At 37.1% G+C, this 18622-nt stretch overlaps 1 protein-coding gene across 2 annotated transcripts in view; it reads left to right on the forward strand.

The window, feature by feature from the left end:
* The first annotated feature begins 5084 nt into the window (after positions 1–5084).
* LINGO2 (leucine rich repeat and Ig domain containing 2) overlaps positions 5085–18622 on the forward strand; it is a 213490-nt gene continuing 199952 nt past the window's right edge. The window contains exon 1 of one of the 2 annotated variants that reach the window (XM_061468771.1): positions 5085–5264. In XM_061468771.1, the coding sequence (XP_061324755.1) occupies positions 5263–5264 (2 nt within the window). In that variant the 5' untranslated portion in view covers positions 5085–5262. The remainder of the gene's footprint in view (positions 5265–18622) is intronic. The other variant, XM_061468772.1, reaches the window with a different exon arrangement.

Below are 18622 nucleotides of genomic sequence, written 5' to 3' on the forward strand. Positions count from 1 at the left end.
GATTGGCATGGACTACTTCAGTAAATGTTGCAAGGTACCTCACATTCAACTGCTATACATTATTTGTTTTTTTTCCTGCATCACCCCACTACACAATACATATATGCATAATCTTCTGATTGCTAAGAGTTACTTGAAATTTCATGTTAGGTATAAATCAAAGTCTTCAGCGGATACAGTCTCAACATAGCGTTAACTGCAAACTGTCCAATTCTTTTTGCAGGCTTAGTTAATTTCCTAGTCTCAGTGGTATGTCATGTCAATAAATCATATTTTTACTGTGTGTAGAAAAAATCAACTTCTGTTCATTTCAAATTTGCCATATCTTGACTTTTTTTTCAAAATCCTTTAGTCCTAATCTTCAGATTAACATATGTTACAATCTAGAACTGTTATCTTCCCAACACCAATTTATACTTACAGTAAAGGCTGATGGTATAACAAAAGCTGTTTATAACTACAAACTGATAAGTCTTAATTAAAAGTATACCAAAGTTTTCTGGTTTGATCAGTCATATTTAGCTTGTTAAATGATACACCTGAGGCATTTTCAGAACTATTTAATTGTGTATATGACCTTTTCAATATCATGTTATGTTAAGTTCCACCAAAATGAAGGTGCCGGTTCTTGATTATAAATACACTGGATTGCATTTTAGATTTGTAGAATAAAATATATAAAAGTATATAAGTATAAAATCAGTATAAAAGCCATCCAGGGTAAGTTCTTCAGTTTTTGCCCCCTTGTGCATAATATTCAACGTTTGCATTGGTTTTGCTTTTGTTTTTTTTTTCTACTAACCTTGTTTTAGGGCTTGTGTAAATATATGTAATATTCAAAAGAAGCATCTTCTTTAGGGTGAGGATGAGGATGATGAAACAGGAAAGTGAAAAGAAAAAGGAGAAAAACATCTAGGAAAGGAAGATGGCATCAAGAGAAAACAAGGGGATTTATTTTTAATGTAAATTATAGATACCTCAATGATTGTAATTCCTGAAGATTAGACAGATAAATTGCATCTTTCTAGTCAAGCTAAAAATCATAAACTGAATTCTTACGTGGTTCAAATAATGTGTTTAAAGCTTTCTCTCAAACACAGTGTATAAATATTCTTTGTTACATTCTGATAACAAGAACTGACTTCTTCTATCAATTTGAGGAAACAGAAATGTATGGTATAGCTTTTCAGGGTGCTTTTGACTGCCAGGCTAAAAAACATGACCTGATTTGAGGTTTGGTCCAGAATATAACTAATTGTTAAAACTATGAAATGCATTTTCTATCAATAGTAGAGATCAAATGCCTTTAAGTGGTGAAGAGCTTGCATCCAAATTTCTTGACTACCTTGAAAATTTGACGTAGTTGCAAAGTTGTCGGTTTTGCTCTTTAGCTTCATTACAGCTACAGATCTAAAATTCTGAATTAGCTAAATACAAAATATACAGTATCTCTAGTTCATTTTCAAGACAGTATATGTTACCTTTCTACATTTGTCGAACTAACAAACTTCTGAAGTGCCTTTATGATATGTATACAAAGTAGACTATATCATGAGTAATATATATGTGTGCCATTTTAATCATATGATGAGGTAGAAACCTATACAGTAAAATTTCTCCATGGTCCAAAATGTTTTGATCAAATATTTTGCATTTCTTTTCTGTATGACATTTATGTGTTTAAGAGAGATAGACCCTAAATAAATACATACATGAGTTTAATGTTTCCACAATTCCACAAAAGACCAATTTGCGGAAGCTGTAAGAGACAATTACAAAGGTTGTGATTAAAATCAAAACAAAACAAAAAACTCATTGGCAATTCTAATGCCCAATAAAATTCTTTTTTGAATTTATAACTTAGTGATAGAGATAGATGCCTTTTCCTTCCTTGCTTGGCAACACTATGGAACCAATGTACTTCATGAAGTTCAACAAGGCCAAGTGCAATGTCCTGCACCTGGGTCAGGCAGTCCCAAGCACAGATACAGGCTGGGTGGAGAATGGATAGAGAGCAGCCCTGAGGAGGAGGGCTTGGGGGTGTTGGTTGATGAGAAGCTGAACATGACCCATCAGTGTGTGCTCACAGCCCAGAAAGCTGACCATATACTGGGCTGCACCAACAGGAGTGTGACCAGCAGGTCAAGAGAGGGGATTCTGCCACTCTACCCTGCTCTCATGAGACCACACCTGCTCTGCTGGCCTCCAATACAAGAGGGACATGGACCTGCTCAAGTGAGTCCAGAGGAGGCCACAGAGATATCAGGGGCTGGAGCCCATCTCTTATGAGTAGAGCCTGAGAGAGTTGGGCTTATTCAGCCTGGAGAAGAGAAGGCTCTGGGGAGACCTTGGAGCAGCTTCCAGTGCCTGAAAGGAGCCAACAGGAAGCTGGAGAGGGACTTTATACAAGGACATGTAGTGACAGGACAAAATGAAATCACTTTAAACTGGAAAAGAGTAGATTTAGGTTCAACATTAAGAAGTCCTTACCTGTGAGAGGGTGGTAAGATGTTGGAACAGGTTGCCCCATCTATGGAAGTGTTCAGGGCCAGGTTGGATGGGGCTTTGAGCAGCTTGGTCTAGTGGAAGATGTCCCATGGCAGGGGGTTTGAACTAGGTGATCTTTATTGTCCCTTCCAAACCCAACCATTCTAAGATTCTATGGCTCCTCTTCCCTTGCTCTCTCTCACTCAAAACAGCTTTTTTTTTTTTTCTTATAGTGCAATATAGGAAAATATTATTGACTGGTTACTGCATAATGTGGTTCTGAAGATAATGGAGTGTAGGTACAAGCAAGTAAAAAAAATGAAATGCAGAAACAGACTCCAGACTCCAGATTTACATGAAGACTAACATTTATAGAATATCCTAATTCCAGATAAGAATAAATCAGTTTAAATCAGTGTCTTTGAACTGAAATATTGAAACCTATTAGTTTAAGATTTTGGCCAGATTTATAAAGTGAAAAAGAAAAAAGGTGTTTCATGTCTCTAGATTTGCTAAACCACAAAAAATATAACGGAAGATAGATAATTCCTGCCCCTCTGCTCTCTTGAGACCTCACTTGGAGTATTGTGTGCAGTTCTGGTGTCCTCAACATAAAAAGGACATGGAACTGTTGGAACAAGTCCAGAGAAGGGCCACGAGGATGATCAAGGGGACTGGAGCACCTCCTGTATGAAGACAGGCTGAGAAAGTTGGGGCTGTTCAGCCTGGAGAAGAGAAGGCTGCATGGAGACCTCATAGCAACCTTCCAGTATCTGAAGGGGGGCTATAGGGATGCTGGGAAGGGACTATTCTTTAGGGATTGTAGTGATAGGACAAGGGATAATGGGTTTAAACAGGGGAAGTTTAGGTCAAATCTAAGGAAGAAGTTCTTTACTCTGAGGGTGGTGAGGCACTAGAATGGGTTGCCCAGGGAAGTTGTGAATGTACCATACCTGGTGGTGTTCAAGGCCAGGTTGGACAGAGCCTTGGGTGACATGGTTTACTGTGAGGTGTCCCTGCCCATGGAACTAGATGATCTTTAGGCCCTTTCCAACCCTGATTATTCTATGATTCTATGATATTACCTATCCTGTTGATGTATTCCACACAGGGAGGAGAGTATGGCTTCACAGAATCACAGAAAGACTGAGTTTGATGACCCCCTTTGACATCATGTGGTCCAACTTCCCTGCTCAAAGCAGGGCCATCTGTAGCATGTTGCCCAATAGCGTATCCTGTCATATTTTGCGTATCTCCGGGGATTAAGACTTCACAGCCTCTCTGGGCAATGGGTTCCAGTGTTCAAACATCCTCTAGTAGAAAACACTTTTGTTGTGTTCAGATGAAACTTTATGTGTTTTAATTTGTGCTTATGACCTCTTGTCCTGTCAATGGGCATCACTGTTCCCTGTTCAGTCCCTTCTATCAGGTATTTGTACTCAGATCCTCCGAGCCTTCCTTTCTTCAGGCTGGACAAATCCAGGTCTCTCAACCTCTTCTCATATGATAGATGCTCCGCCCTTCCATCCTTTTTGTGGCCTTTTTCTGGATTCACTCTTCCTAATGCAGTTAAGGTAGCTTCTTTAGCCTTCTTTACTGCAAGCATGGCTCATGGTCCTACAGGACCGCTCCTGTACTGGAACAATATGGGGTTATTCCTTCCCAGGTGCAGGGCTTTGCATTTGCTTTTATTGGAAGTGTTTTTCTTTTCTGAACTTACAATTTCATCTTACTAAGTAATCTCTACTTCCTTTGTTCACTACATATTGTCATCTTCTTTATTTGAAGAATAAAGTTATTTGATTTTGTAAATGCATGGCTTCTAAAAATGTAGTTCTTGGGTATACGTTTCTGTGACAACCTTCAGAACCATCATTTAAATGGTGGAAATAATGCATGTACAAAATAGGGTGAATTTATAAAGTGTAAACCCTGTAATTTTAAATCTATCATTCAGTCAGTTTTTTGCATCATAATTTCAGTGCTTAATGGCAGGGTTGGTTGGTCTCTGAGCAGTGCTTAAAAGTGAGTGAGTTAATGAATTGGTAAAAACATCAGTCTGTAGTTGTTATAAATTTGCATTAAAGTCAATGAAACACAATTCTTTTACCCAAAGAAGCTCTCGCTGAAGATTTTGGTGTTTGATGAGTTGTTTTTGAATCTTTTTTTCCCAGATAAGATGAACAAAAAGGAAACACCCTTTGGGTTATATTTACAGGATTTTCTAAGAGAACATTTTAAAGTTTAGAGGAGAAAGTTTGTCTTTTAAAATTTTCCAAAGTAAGCTTTGTGACTTCTGAGTGTTTTTCTTTAGTTTTGAATTTTATAATGAAATTTTTGCATAAATTCCTTTTTTTTTTTTTTTTTTTTTAATCCAGTCCAGAGACTTTGATTTTGGTTTGGGTTGTGGGTTTTTTTTTCAGACTTTGTTGCAATGTTAGACCATAGAAGCAAGAAGGGACTTGATTTTCAAAGGAAACAAAAGAAAAAAGGAATGAAAGCTTTGTTGGTGGCTTCCTTAAATTATTTTAAGAAATAAAGTAATATTTTCTATATTTAAATTTTTCCCAGAAAGAGTAGACTGAAATTCCATTAGTTAGTTGCTTTAGATGAAATGAAGTTGGCAGTCTCTAGCATATTAAAGTCTGATCTTGGGATGTGGACACGCAGAAATTTACTGCTGCAATTATGGATTCATGAAGACTTAAAACCATCTGGGGTGTGCATGTCATGGCAACAAAGAGCTGAGCAAGTTGCAGAACCCTTACCAAAAATATGTAAGTCCTATGCTGAATGCTGCGTAGCAATGTCAATACTGTTAGCTGAGATCAGTCCAGCTTAGTTCACCTCTATGGGTGTGCATTCTTTGTTTCTCATTCCCTATAATTCCTTCACTGCAGTGAAGTAATTACAGTAGTAAGGCTCTCCTCTTGGATCTTAGTGCATTAATCTGGAAAATTTAAGTTAGCTCATGAAGATTATGTGTATTGCAGCCCTCTTTTCTCAGGAAGGCTGCAAAAAGAGTGCTGATGAATGACTGAGTCTCATTCTCTTGTAAGACTATTAAAAATGTTAATGTAAACCTTTTCAGATGTCTAAGAGACTAAGACAAGAAAAGTAGGGAGAGTGATAAAGTGGGAGAAAGAGTGGAGGGAAAGGTTAATCTTATCTGTGAAATGCCAAGTTGTTAGTGGGATGCTTTTGCTCAGCAAATATAATGAACAATATGGTATTTGTCTTGCGGGGAATGCAGACCAGAAAAATGAAGGGCTTTGGTCTTCAAGACCAAAGTCTTGAAGAAAACGAGTGTAGCATGGTAAAGTGCACAATAGAATTTATGTTACTAATGCATTCTGCTGTTCATTTTAATATCTCTCTTTTTTTATAAATGCATATTTGAGTAATAAATCAGTCTGGTTCTTTAATGATAGAATAACCTATCTTAGCTGAAACCTATAAACCCATTGTGAATACTGCATGGTGTATTTTCATCATAGAACTGATGAAACCAACGATTTAGTTAAGGGATGGCTCTACTGGTGATAATGTCAGCTTACGTTCTTTGACTTTTCTTTCCACTAATAGCAAGTGTTTTGCTACTTTGTCACTGCTAGGATGAGGGCTGGTTATATGGGAGTCACATTTGTTACCCAGAAGCTTTCTCACAGCTGACTCCTTTCCTCTTTCTGCCCATGTTAAATGGCACATTCTGCTAAAGCATAAAAGAGAATTTCTGCAGTGCTTTCACTGTTAGCTGTGAACTGATAAGAGACACACCTGCTTTTCTTTTCCCTGTTGTATGTAGAGTGACATTGGAGAAAGAGATCTGGTAATATCTTCCAATAACACCTGCTGAAGTAGAACCTGCTGAAATAAGCCAGTTTCATCTTTGCAAGCAACTTGTAACAATTTACATCTTAAAAAGAAAAGAAAAAAGAAAAGAAAAGAAAAGAGAAAAGAGAAAAGAATAAAGAAAAAAGAAAAGAATAGAAAAGGAAAAGAAAGAAAAGAAAAAAAAAGAAAAGAAAGAAAAGAAAAGAAAAGAAAAAAGAAAAGAAAAGAAAAGAAAAGAAAAGAAAAGAAAAGAAAAGAAAAGAAAAGAAAAGAAAAGAAAAGAAAAGAAAAGAAAAGAAAAGAAAAGAAAAGAACTGCAAAGACGCTCAATAGAAAATTATGATTCTATAGAATTATTTTTGTGAAGTACACTGTGTACCATGCCTGCCATACAAACAAGCAATATCCAAGCAATCCATTGTTTCAGAAAAAGACTGAGTTAGAATGAAAGCAAGGCATATTAATCTCTATTGAAGAATCATGAAAAAGCAGCAGCAGATAGCTGACAATTTTCATCTTATTTTTTAATGCGTGTCCTGGCCTTCATGCACCATGGTTCAAATTCATAATACTGTGACAAGGACAACGATATGTCATGAATCATGCAGAGGGCAATTAACGACAGGCATCAAATATATTGAAGAACATCAGACAAAACTAAGTGCGAGGTGAGTAGGGTTGCAAGAGTATTTTATATTTTATATTTTATCCTTTTCTATGTAGAAGGAGGATACTTGACAAATATAAAAATATTTAGACTATACTTTGACTTCTGCTATTCATGTGAACAGCAGCAAAAAAGTCTGCTCTGGCTTTTACACATTCCCAGGACTGAGACAATCAAAAGGAGCTATCAATTAATTAATGATTTCATTTAACTGCAAAATAAGGTCGGTTGGACAGGACTGATGGAGTTCATCTAGTCCAGCCTCCTGCTCAAAGCAGTTTCAGTTACTGTTGCTCAGGACTTTGTTCAATTAAGTTCTGAGCATCAGCAAGGGTGGAGATGGCACAGCTTCCACAGACACTGCTCCAGTACTCGGCAGCCCTTATAGTGGTCAAAGTAGTTTTCCATAATATTGAGTCTAAATTTCCCATGTTCCAACCTGTGCTTGTTGCCTCTCATCTTATTGTCATGCACCTGAGAAAAGACTGGTTCCATCTTCCTTATACTTCCCCATTCCTCATGAGATGGTTGTAGCCCAGAGCAGAATGTCACTTTAACCTCTTTCTTAAGGCTGAAGAAACTCAGATCTCTCATCCACATATTCTGGCTGTAGCCATCATGGTGACCCTCCACTGAACTCACTCCAGTACATCAGAGACTCTCCTGTGCCAGGATCCCAGATGTGAATCCTGCACTCCTGGTGCTCAACAGTGCTGAGCAGTAGGGCAGGATCTGTGCCTGGCCCTGGTGCTGCAGACCTGGGTGCAGGGGCTGTGCTGCCTTGATGCCAAGAGAACCTGCTGCCCCTCAGGGCCTTTTCTGCTTGGTCACCCCTAACCTGTCCTGCTGCAGGGGTGAGTCCTTTCCAGGACTTTAGGGACCTTCGTCAGGTTCCCTACAGCCCATTTCTACAACTTGTCCAAGTTCCTCAAAATAACAGCACTGTCCTCCAGCCTGCTGTTTACTCTCTCCATCTGGTGAACCCCACTTACTTGCTGTCAGTGCTGTCTGTCCCATCATGCATGTGATAAGGACACTGAACTGCTTTAAACTCAGTATCAGCCCCTGATGGATGCCACTAGTAAGCAGCCACTATTCGGACTTTGCAACACTGATCTTAGCCCTTTGAACCCACCTTTCCAGAGAGTTTTCTTCTTATCTTGTCATACCCATACCCAGGCTAAACCTTCCCATGGCTACAATGAGCTGATCATGTCAAGGACCTTGCTAAAGTCAAGGCATGCAACATCCACTGCTGTCCCCTACACAACCTGCTGGTCACCTCATAGCAGAAGGTGGTCAGGTTTGCATTTGGTAGATTTGGTAGATTTCCACGAGCAAAAGGGTATTGTGGCTAATATGTCTGACTTCCAGAAGGAATCTGGTGGCACCATGTGTGGGCAAAACAATGCCAGGTTAATCTTGATAAAATAGGTAAACTATCTATTTCATAGGCTGCAGCAATCACAAGAATTCACCTCTTGACCAGATTTATGCTTAAATGGGGCATATCTTTTATGAACTGTTTTGCATCGTGTAACTTAAAATTTATTTTTGTAAAATCATAGATAAGTTTCTTCAGCATAACATTATGAAACAAGTTGAACTTGTACAGATTCTGCTCTCTTAAGTTTCTGGAAATAAGAGTCTGCACTAGAAAAGTTGATATGCCTTACAAGGTGCTATTAGGTCAGTTAAGACTGGTTTCAATTGCTTTTTCCCAAGGCCTGTTAAATTTTCTCCTGCGAGTGCTGGTTCTAGAAATAATGTCAATTTTAAGTCATCCTGAATGTGGAATTTTCTTCCCTTTCTGTAAATGGGGTATATATGCTGTGAAAGAAATGTGTTCATTGTGTATTGTGTTTGCTGTTAAAGTACATCTCTCTTTTTTATTACTTTCTTTACCCATTAAAGGGCAATAAGCTTCCCCTCACTTCGGATTTGATTATTAGGATTTTATGCTTCCCTGTCCATAAACCATCAATGCACAGAGGTTCAGCAGAATAAGTTTTGGTAGCTGTGATCTTTATCTCTGAATTCTGTTTCTGGCATAAGTGGATAGGTAATAGAAGGAGAAGAAAGAGAATATACATGATAATATCTTTAATGAAGAATGACTGGTAAGGTGGTCAGTGAAAAATAGGGAAACAAAGCCTGTGTTTTGTTCAGTCCTTAGTGTGTTACAGACTAATGCCTTTGGTTGGAGGAAAAGATGCTGCAGCCTCTCCAAGTCTACTTGTGCTCCTCTCAAAGGCAATTAATTACTGCTGTCAGAGTTGAGTTCCCAGAAGGGCCAGTGCAGTGGTATTTTATTAATGATACTCTGCAGTAAAATGTGTAAAGAATTGTGCTCTTTGATTAAACACAAAATCTTCTCAGTTGCTCAGGGTTTATTTTTCTCTAGCAAGCTGGTACTGAGGGTGTCCTGGGTTCAGCAGCAGCAGTCATGTTTCTCCTCCTTGGTAGCTGGTGCTGTGCTCTGTTTTGACTTTCAGCTCGGGAACAGAGCTGATAACAAGGATGTTTTGGTTTGGCCAAGGACTTTGTGAGCCTCATGCTCTGCTACGGAGGAGGGGAAGCTGGGAGGAAGCAGAGACAGGACACCTGACCCAAACTGACCAAAGAGGTATTCCATACCACAACACGTCATGCCCAGGATGTAACGGGGAGTTAGCTGGAAGGGCTGGCAGACTGCAGGGTGGGAGGAGGTATGGGTCTGTGCTTGGTTGGGCTGGGGGGGACGAGTTATCAGTCAGCTGGTGCTGAGGTGTTGTATTCTCTTCCCTTATTATTTCCTTTATCATTATTATCATTGGTGGTAGCAGTAGTGATGTGTGTTATACCTTAGTTACTAAACTGTTCTTATCTCAACCCATGGGAGTTGCATTCTTTTCGATTCTCCTCTCCGTCCCTCTGGGAGTAGGGGGAGGAAAAGAAGGGGGGGAGTGAGTGAACAAGCTGTCTGGCTGGGTTTAAACCACAGCAGAGGGTAGCTACTTCACAGAATGTCCCTTCAGTTTTTGTGTAACAGATATGAATATATATAAATAAATGTTTCTAAATATACCTACCCATAATTTTTAAATTGCATGTTAAAGTTGGATTAGTAAAAGCAAATTTGGTCATTCATCTTACATACAGCATAATCAAGAGGTCACCAACACAGAACTTTGTATAAATGTATGCGTATTGAGTGTTTTTATATTGAATTGGTCCCTTATTCCATTGCTTAATGTTTGTCTCCCAGAAGGAATTCAGGTTCCTCCAGATGCTGAGTGTGTAGATTGGGGTAGGAGGAAGCAAGAGTGAATCAGGCATTTGAGACATATGTAAAAGAGTATCTACACAGGAAGACATAGACAACCTCAGGTTCACCCAGAAAAGTCCATTGATCTCTAAAACTCAGTAGGTGAATTACGATGACGTCCAGTGTGTGCTTTTATAGACTACTTTGAAAAATTACACTGGAATACCATAGTAAGGACATTACCTTATACTGTGTAAATTTTGGTTTAGTAATATGAGTTTATTGTCATAACATTTAGTATTTTGCCTCTTTTGTGCATAATCATGGCTTCTAGTGATTTTCCTTTGAGAACTGGAGAGAACTCAACACATTCATGTCATATATATAAAATCACCAGATGATAATTATATACCTATGATTTAAGCTGGTGTAGTGAAGTGTCTCTTTGGCAATGCAGAGAAGAAACTACTTTTTTTTTTTTTAATTGCTTTTTCTTCAAAAAAAGCAATTGAATAGTCCCATTGAATTTATAAATACCTTTATGTACTTACAAGGCTTGTTGAATCAGAATGAGAAACTTTTAACACTTTGTAGGATCAAGCTCATTTTCAGTGCATTGCTTCCAGGAGCAAACTATGCACAGAAAGCGTTCTGCAGTCAGCAGTCAATGAACATGAATGTGACATCCTTTCAAAACCATGTAAACAGGAGTAGTGGTATGTGGTATGTAGTTAATATTTCCAAACTCTATTACAAATTTTCAAATAGTTTTAGATATTTTCAATCAATACATCTATGCCAAAGGGAATGGTTGTGTATGATAAAGCATAGATTGCAGCTCCAGTTTTGTAACTGTGTTTTAAAACTTCTTTCACCCGTGTTTTCTATTGGAACAGTTTCAAATATTGTCCTGTGAATACAGCAGAATTAGTGTAAATTATAAACATGTCTTCAGCATTTTCAAAACTACAATCTTATTTTTTCCTTCATTTTTAACCACAGGCAAAGATTAAATAGCTGTCTGAGCTTTTCAATCAGTAGACAATCTTCTGAATTTCTTAGAAACAATGTATTTTACAGTATGGGTTAAAAGGGACCTTAGACCAGGGGACTAGTAGGATGACTGTATTAAAAACTCCAGGAGACAAATACATGAACAATATGCGAAATGCACCGAGGATGCAAGCGCATCTGGGAACAATCTAATTATCAAATTGAACATGTTGAGGCTAACAATATGCTCAGTATGTTCTCTTTATGGGAAGGATACTAACTACATCAGCAGTACAGTCAGAGAAGGGAAGTTCCCTGAGGACTGGTTAGGTCATCTGCAAATTTCAGCTTGAATATTTCTTGCTTGTTTTTTTGGGGGGGTGAATTTCTCTCTCTTTCCCACACACATTTCTTTTTTCTTTATTTATTGTGTGGACATGGTAAAATGAAATAAAGAATGGGTATCAAGATTAATTCTGCTTGTTTATGAAAACACACATGAAAGTAATATGAGTGTGATACAAGACTACAGACGTAGAAATCAATAGCCTGTAGGATTAGAATGGTTCACTGTCTGATCTGGGACTGTATCTCCTGCATTCTAGGAAACTGTACAATTTTTCTATCAACTCTTATAATTGCATCAATTTTCTTAAACCTTTCATTTTTTCTTTAAAGATTGGCAGCAGATAGAAAGTCATCACATTTCAATAATGTAATATATAGAACATCATGTGATAAATTCATCCTCATCAGTTGTAATCTATAGCTTGTCATCTTGAATTATTCCTGGAATGAATTTGGCTCAACCATAGTTCCATAATTTTTTTACAGAATCTACTTAGCACTGTCCAGGAAAACACTATGATAATGAGGCTTTCCAATAGAAAAATGAGTTACTATTACACTACCAATCATTGTAATTACAACCTTGATAACAAAGTGTTGTTTTTATGGTCAGTTGTATAGTTTGCCCTTGAGGATCTGGACCTATCTGCAGTATATTGTTGAGACCTAGATGCCACAATAAGTGTAAATCCCTTGATTTTAAAAAGGACATATATATGTCCTTTACTATGTCACCTAGGAAACTGTTTATTTATATATAATTTGGTTGCTCTTTAATCACAAATTCATCCTGCTTGTTTTTATCAGTGAGACTCTGAATTAAGATGCCGGTGCCCGCAGTACTCTGTAGTTCAAAGTCATACCTGATGGTTGAAGTAGATTGACCTCCTCTTTATATTTGTACTAGATTATACTGTTTGTAGCCATTGAAGTGAGAAATTGTTCCAAATGTTCATGTTCATTAGGCACTATTTTTTTTTCCTTGTTCTTTAAAATGTTCTGATACTTGTCCATTCCTGCAACTGTTGACTATTCTGTGATTTTCCTGTGACATGAACCAGTTTTGTTAATTTTCCCAAATAATTGTTTGAAAAGCTAGTACTATTATGTTGTTTCTGGCTTCGCGTATATATTCAGCTTGCTGATAGCTGTATTTCTTACAGAAGATGCAATGCTCTATTTCACTACTTGCCTTTTTTTTTGTTTGTTTTTAATACAGTAAGAAAGCTTCAATTTTTTTTCTTATGGAGAAAGAAAAGTATAAAGTTATAAGAAGTATCAAAGAAATATGTTACTTGGAATGCAAGTAGTTACAGACTGAAAAGAGCAGGAAATCTTGCTCTTAAGAAGTTTGTTGCTTAAGAAGTAGCAAAGAATATGCTAGTCCAGGTTCCTTGGTCAGTATCAATAGTTTCCTTTTGCTGATAATTACGTATAGCTACGTACATTTTTTTTGAACTTTCCTGCATTTAGCAAAGTCAATTAGAATTGATTTTGAAGGTCTGGAAATAAATGCTGTTTTCCAGTGTAATTTTTATGCAGCTTCTAAACAAGTTTATTTCCAAATTGATGCGGGCATATTGGAAATATGGAATTTGGACAAACATGCTCAAGTCCTGGAGCTACAAGTGTTACAGATAGGCCAGAGTCTTGGACCCACAAGGCTGTGTAGTGATGGTATTCCATGTACTGACAATATGCCTCTTATGGAAAAGGGTACTTTCTCACTTTATTTCCTTTCATTGTAGTAAAAATTGTGCTTCCAAATATGTACAGCAGGAGTACTGTATCCCCATAAACTCACAAGTGAGTCAATAGTAAAAGTGACTTGAGAATTACACACTGGTCAGTCACATCAAAAACTACCAAATCTGAAGAAATTACAGATGGGAACAACAGTACCTGTCACAGTGACATATTTGTCCTTTTCTGATTTAGGAAATGTTTATTTAGAATGACAACTGTCTACCAACAGAGTCTTAAGTAGCAAATTATACTAAATCTTTGAACTCTGAATTTTGAATTTAATAAAACTTGATAAATTCCCTATATTAGTGTCTATTAATACATACATATTTTAAATACATTAAATATTTATGTTAAATGGACTTCTAAAAATTAAAAATTAATTTCCAGCACTTAAAAGCTTTTCAATAATTTTTTCAGGAAAACATGGAACTTTTTTCCATTACAAAGGATTATTTTGAGATGAAAACATTTTGTAAAATCTCTCAGAAAAAAATTGAAGGAAAAATCTACCATAAATATTGAAATACTAAAGAGAAATTTTAATTTTGAAATTATTTTTCCTTTCAAGTGGTTTATATGAACATATATGAACATATGTTCCTTGTGTAATAGAAATGCAAGTATCTATATTTGTATTTCAACTAGTAAAATGCACTTTAAAACATATAGACTGTATTACATACTTTAAAATCTCTTCATGCCATTTGTGAAATATAGGAAACACCTAAGGACATGAATTGCATCTCTGCTTGCTTTACTACTCTGACACTGTTAGACTGGGGCAAAATGTGACTTCAAAGTAAACAGAAAGTTAGTTAGTTAGTTACTTAGTTAGTTAGTTGTTAAAAAGCTTCAAAAATACCATCTGTTCTTATCTGCCACTCTAGTGTGACCTTCTGTCCTCCTGTTGTCATTTATATTATACATTAGCTGTAGCACAGTTGTAAAATTGACTTTGTTTCCTATTCATCTTTCAATAGAACACGAGTAATGTGGCATGTGATGCATGATCTTTCAAAAGTGCATTCCCACAAACTATGATCCCATAATCTGTCCTCATATTCCTATAATCTGTCATCATATTAATGGTTTGCTTTGGCTCTAACAGAGTTAATACATAGGAGACTAGCCAGCCTAATCCTGTCAGTATGCCACCTGTTACAAGTGACTAGCCAGGACATTCCTAGATAGTGTTTTTTCATTTGTGGCTGTTTGCCATGTGAGAGTGTCAATTAGCTGGAACACAGGTATTGTTATGCCATTTTGCACATTAGTGAACTGAGCAATGAAATAGTGACATAATGTGCTAAAGGTCACGTGTGAGTGGCAGTGGCAGACACAAAAAAAAAAAAAAAATAAATTCTAGGTTCCAGTGCTAAAAAAACAAACAAGCAAAAAAGTTACTTTGAGGAAGATCTTTCCAGTAGAGAAGGGTGTAATGAACTTAGGTGGTATCTGTGAAAGAAGTAGAAAAGATGCTGGATTGTCTCAAATAATTCATACATCCGATCTACACTGTGATGAGCTCTTTTATGACATTTTAAATTAAAACAGAAATATACATATATATATGAACGTGTGTATAGGTGTATATGCAACTAATATATATTCAGTATGTGTGTGTGTGTGTGCGCATGAGCGTGTGTTTGTGTATGTGTGGTAGGGTTTTTGTACATGTACTTCCCCTATAGGAGAACTGTGTTTATTACACTTATGATTGTCACAGATACATGGTGTGTAACTGAGTAAGACTACAATTGAGGGGTGAGTGACATAACATAATAGAAATGCAGTTATTCTTCAAGATGCTGCATAATTTTACAGGGAAACCTTACTGGTTTTTAAGAAATTCAGGAAGGTCACTGTAACATTGGATCACATTCCTTCTGTACATTTTCTGATTATAACATCCTATGTCTATAAGGACTTCAAAAATATAGAGAGTATGTGATTTGATTTTACTTGTGAGCAGCAACATTTTCTGTGTATTAATCTCTTTTCCTGCTGGCTTCATTTTTTTTTCTGTTTCTTTTGTCATAGTTCCTTTTGGGGGTTTTTGGTTTTGTTTTGTTTTTTTTTTTGTTTGTTTTTTTCCATTTACTTAATTGTCATTATTTCTCTGAATTCTTCCTCTTGATAGCATTTGAGTGAGCAAGGCATGTTATTTGCTATACCTGTAAGGCTTTGTTTTTCTCAAGAAAGTTTTAGCACAAGTAGAATGAGTTATCTAAGTATTCAGTCTTGATATAGAAGGTCATGAAAGCACAGAACAAAAATGGTACAGGTAATGTCAATATTTATTTCTGTGCACATGGCATTATAAGATGTGAAGGTAGTCACAGAGGCAGCAGCCTCAAGAGAATTATAATAGATTATTTTCCCACACTCTAAGATATTGATATATGCGGATGCAGTGCTGTATTCTATTTAACCTATTTTAAGTGCTTGAAGCAGGTAAGTTATTAATTTTTCAGACTGTTCTTGTAGTTTATTGGTACTTACTTTAATATGGTTCTAGAAAGTAATACAGTGTAAATTCACCCCACAGGTTAAAAAGCCAACAGAAATGATGTATGTTAGTTGTTTTTTTGCTTGGTTTGTTGTTTGGTTGGTTTGTTTGTTTTTTTTTATTTTTTTTTTTTTTTTTTTTCCACAGCAATAGTGGTTTGGTACTGACCTGAATCCATTTTAACAGGGAATGTAGTTAGGTGAATCTTTGTAGGTAAATATACTTCTTATTGTCATATTTGACCCTTTGAAAAGGGTCCACAGACTGCTATTTAATACCTGCATCCCTGGTTTTGTATCGTCTGTTGCTGGTTGCACAATTATCTTGAGTTATTTTGCAGATTTTAAATACCTTTCTAGCAGGGCTTGTTTTATTCTTCTGAAGGGGTTACTCACACTCACTCCAAGCTTCCTAATTATGATTATGACCACAGTCATCTTCTAGATGGAATGATCATAGAATCGTAGACCGGTTAGGGTTGGAAAGGACCTTAAGAGGATTTAGTTGCAACCCCCCTGCCATGGGCAGGGATGCTTCACCTAAACCATGTCACCCAAGGCTCTGTCCAACCTGGCCTTGAACGTTGCCAGGGATAGAGCGTTTGCCATTTCATTGGGCAACCTGTTCCAGAGCCTCACCACCCTCACATTAAAAAACTTCTTCCTTACATCTAACCTGAACTTCTCATGTTTAAGTTTAGACCCATTACCACTTGTTCTATCACTACAGTCCCTGATCAAGAGTCCTTCTCTGGCATCCTTCTGGGCCCCCCTCAGACAGTGGGTAGTTCATGCAGTCATAGAATGGTTTGGGTTGAAAGGGACCTTAAAGATCATCTAGTTCCACACCCCTGCCATGGGAAGGGACACCTTCCACTAGACGAGGTTGTTTAAAGCTCCATCCAATCTTCCATAGTTGGGCATGGGGAAAAATACTATGTTAGATAATAGCAGGTTATATAATTTCAGTTAAGCTTCTGGGATTGGTTTTCACTTTCTAAGGAAGAAAAAATAATCTAGATTCTCATTCTTTCTCATTTTTGTTCCCACTTATTCTGTCTGTTCTCAATGTCCTTTCTAGTCTCAGCCTTCACCAACCCTCAGATGCTTGTTTCTTTTACCCACCTTAGCCTTGCTTGATGTTCTTTTCTCCAAAGACATTGTTTATCTATCATCTTCTCTCCCTGATTTTTTCAGTTCATATGTGTATGTTTCTGCTTCACTTGCATCTCTCTTCTTCCTAATCTCTATTCCTGTTTATTCATAGTAATTTGTGACAAGCTGCTATCTTGTGTCACATATGGTTGACTGGCAGCAATGCTTTGCTTTCTGCAGTCTTGTGTTCTGCCTTCCTGTTTCATTCATTACTAAGTAGCTGTCACGTAGAGGTAGCTCACATGGGTCTATTCACTGTTTTTGTGTGAGCTCTCCTTTTCCTAGGCATCTGTGAAACTTTTTTGATACACAGTCACCAACGTTCTGTTCACTGTTCATTATTTAAGAACTGATTCTGAGTTCTTGCAACATTTTATTTTCGCTGTCTACCTGGAGACTTGAATTTAGTTTCAACAGGAGCGAGGGAGCTCCATAGCTTTAACTGTAAATAAATGCATTCCAGTACATTACAATTACTGTAAATTAATGGATTAATGCCGACCTATACTAGGCAGGATTCTGACCCCTACAAGATGCTTAAAAGCAAGCATGCTTGGAAATGTGTAACTGTAGCTCTAGTAGTATCATTTTGCTTAGATCACTTCTCAAATATTGCATTCTGTTTTGATTTCAAGTATAAAACATCCCAGTGTGAGTCAAATTGTCTAGTAGGTCACGTGTCCTGAGTGGATTTAGAAGGAAGGACTCTTTTACTGATAATATTAGGGAGTGTTTGGCCTGTTAGATTTTGTGTGTATCCTGATACTGTTGTCAGTAATTTGCTAGTCTATTGCCAGAATCAGTATATTTTTCCAAGAACTGAAAGTAACTAAGTGTCTAACTAAAGTCTATAAATGGCATTGTAATTTCCTTGAACCTTGCTCTTTGCTTACATAGTAATCACCATGTTCCTTTTTATCACTTTCTACCAACCCTAATTTCCAAGGCTGGATAGGTTGACTATTGCTGGTACGTACATATTATGTAAGTCTTTGTATGCACTGAAATAAGAAAGTGGATGATAGATTTTCTCATGCAATGTGAATTTTCTCACAGTTAGTGTAAACAAAATCTCTATGAGTGCACGTATCCTTTGCATAGTACCATCTTCAAATAAGCTGTTGCCAAAGCTGATGTTCCAGCCACTCTTAAGTCAGTAGCTGTGTGCAGTGAAACAGGGAGCATGTTCTGTTTTCTGCTTCTCCAGCACAAATTGTAACTGTGTGATAGTCTTCTTTGGCAGTTAGATTGTTACAGAACTTGAAGCAAGTAATAGAATCTGTGTTTAAGCAGCTTGTTTCAAGACTTGATTTGCAAAAGACTGTCTCAGATCATTGACAAGTTAACTGCAGAAGTTTGCAGTTGAAAGTCAGTACATATCTGTGATTAACTGTTCAGCAGGGTGACTTCAGCATCAGGACCGATGAACCAGCTCAAGCAAAATCACCTAGAGCACTGGAGTTTTCTCAGTCTGTGCTAGCAAGCGGCAAACTTGATTTCTAGGCTTTCATCAGCACTTCTTCATGTCAAGAAATTGAAAAGTCTTCAGCACTTTGCGTACAGATAAAGTTCTGCATCCTCTTTGCATCCCAGCTAGATAAGAACATATGAATTACCATAATTCATAGTTCAAA

This window comes from Pezoporus flaviventris, unplaced genomic scaffold (assembly GCF_033815535.1).
Source record: "Pezoporus flaviventris isolate CSIRO_AGI_PZ_B2104156 unplaced genomic scaffold, CSIRO_AGI_Pfla_v1 ptg000050l, whole genome shotgun sequence".
Classification (NCBI taxonomy): domain Eukaryota; kingdom Metazoa; phylum Chordata; class Aves; order Psittaciformes; family Psittacidae; genus Pezoporus; species Pezoporus flaviventris.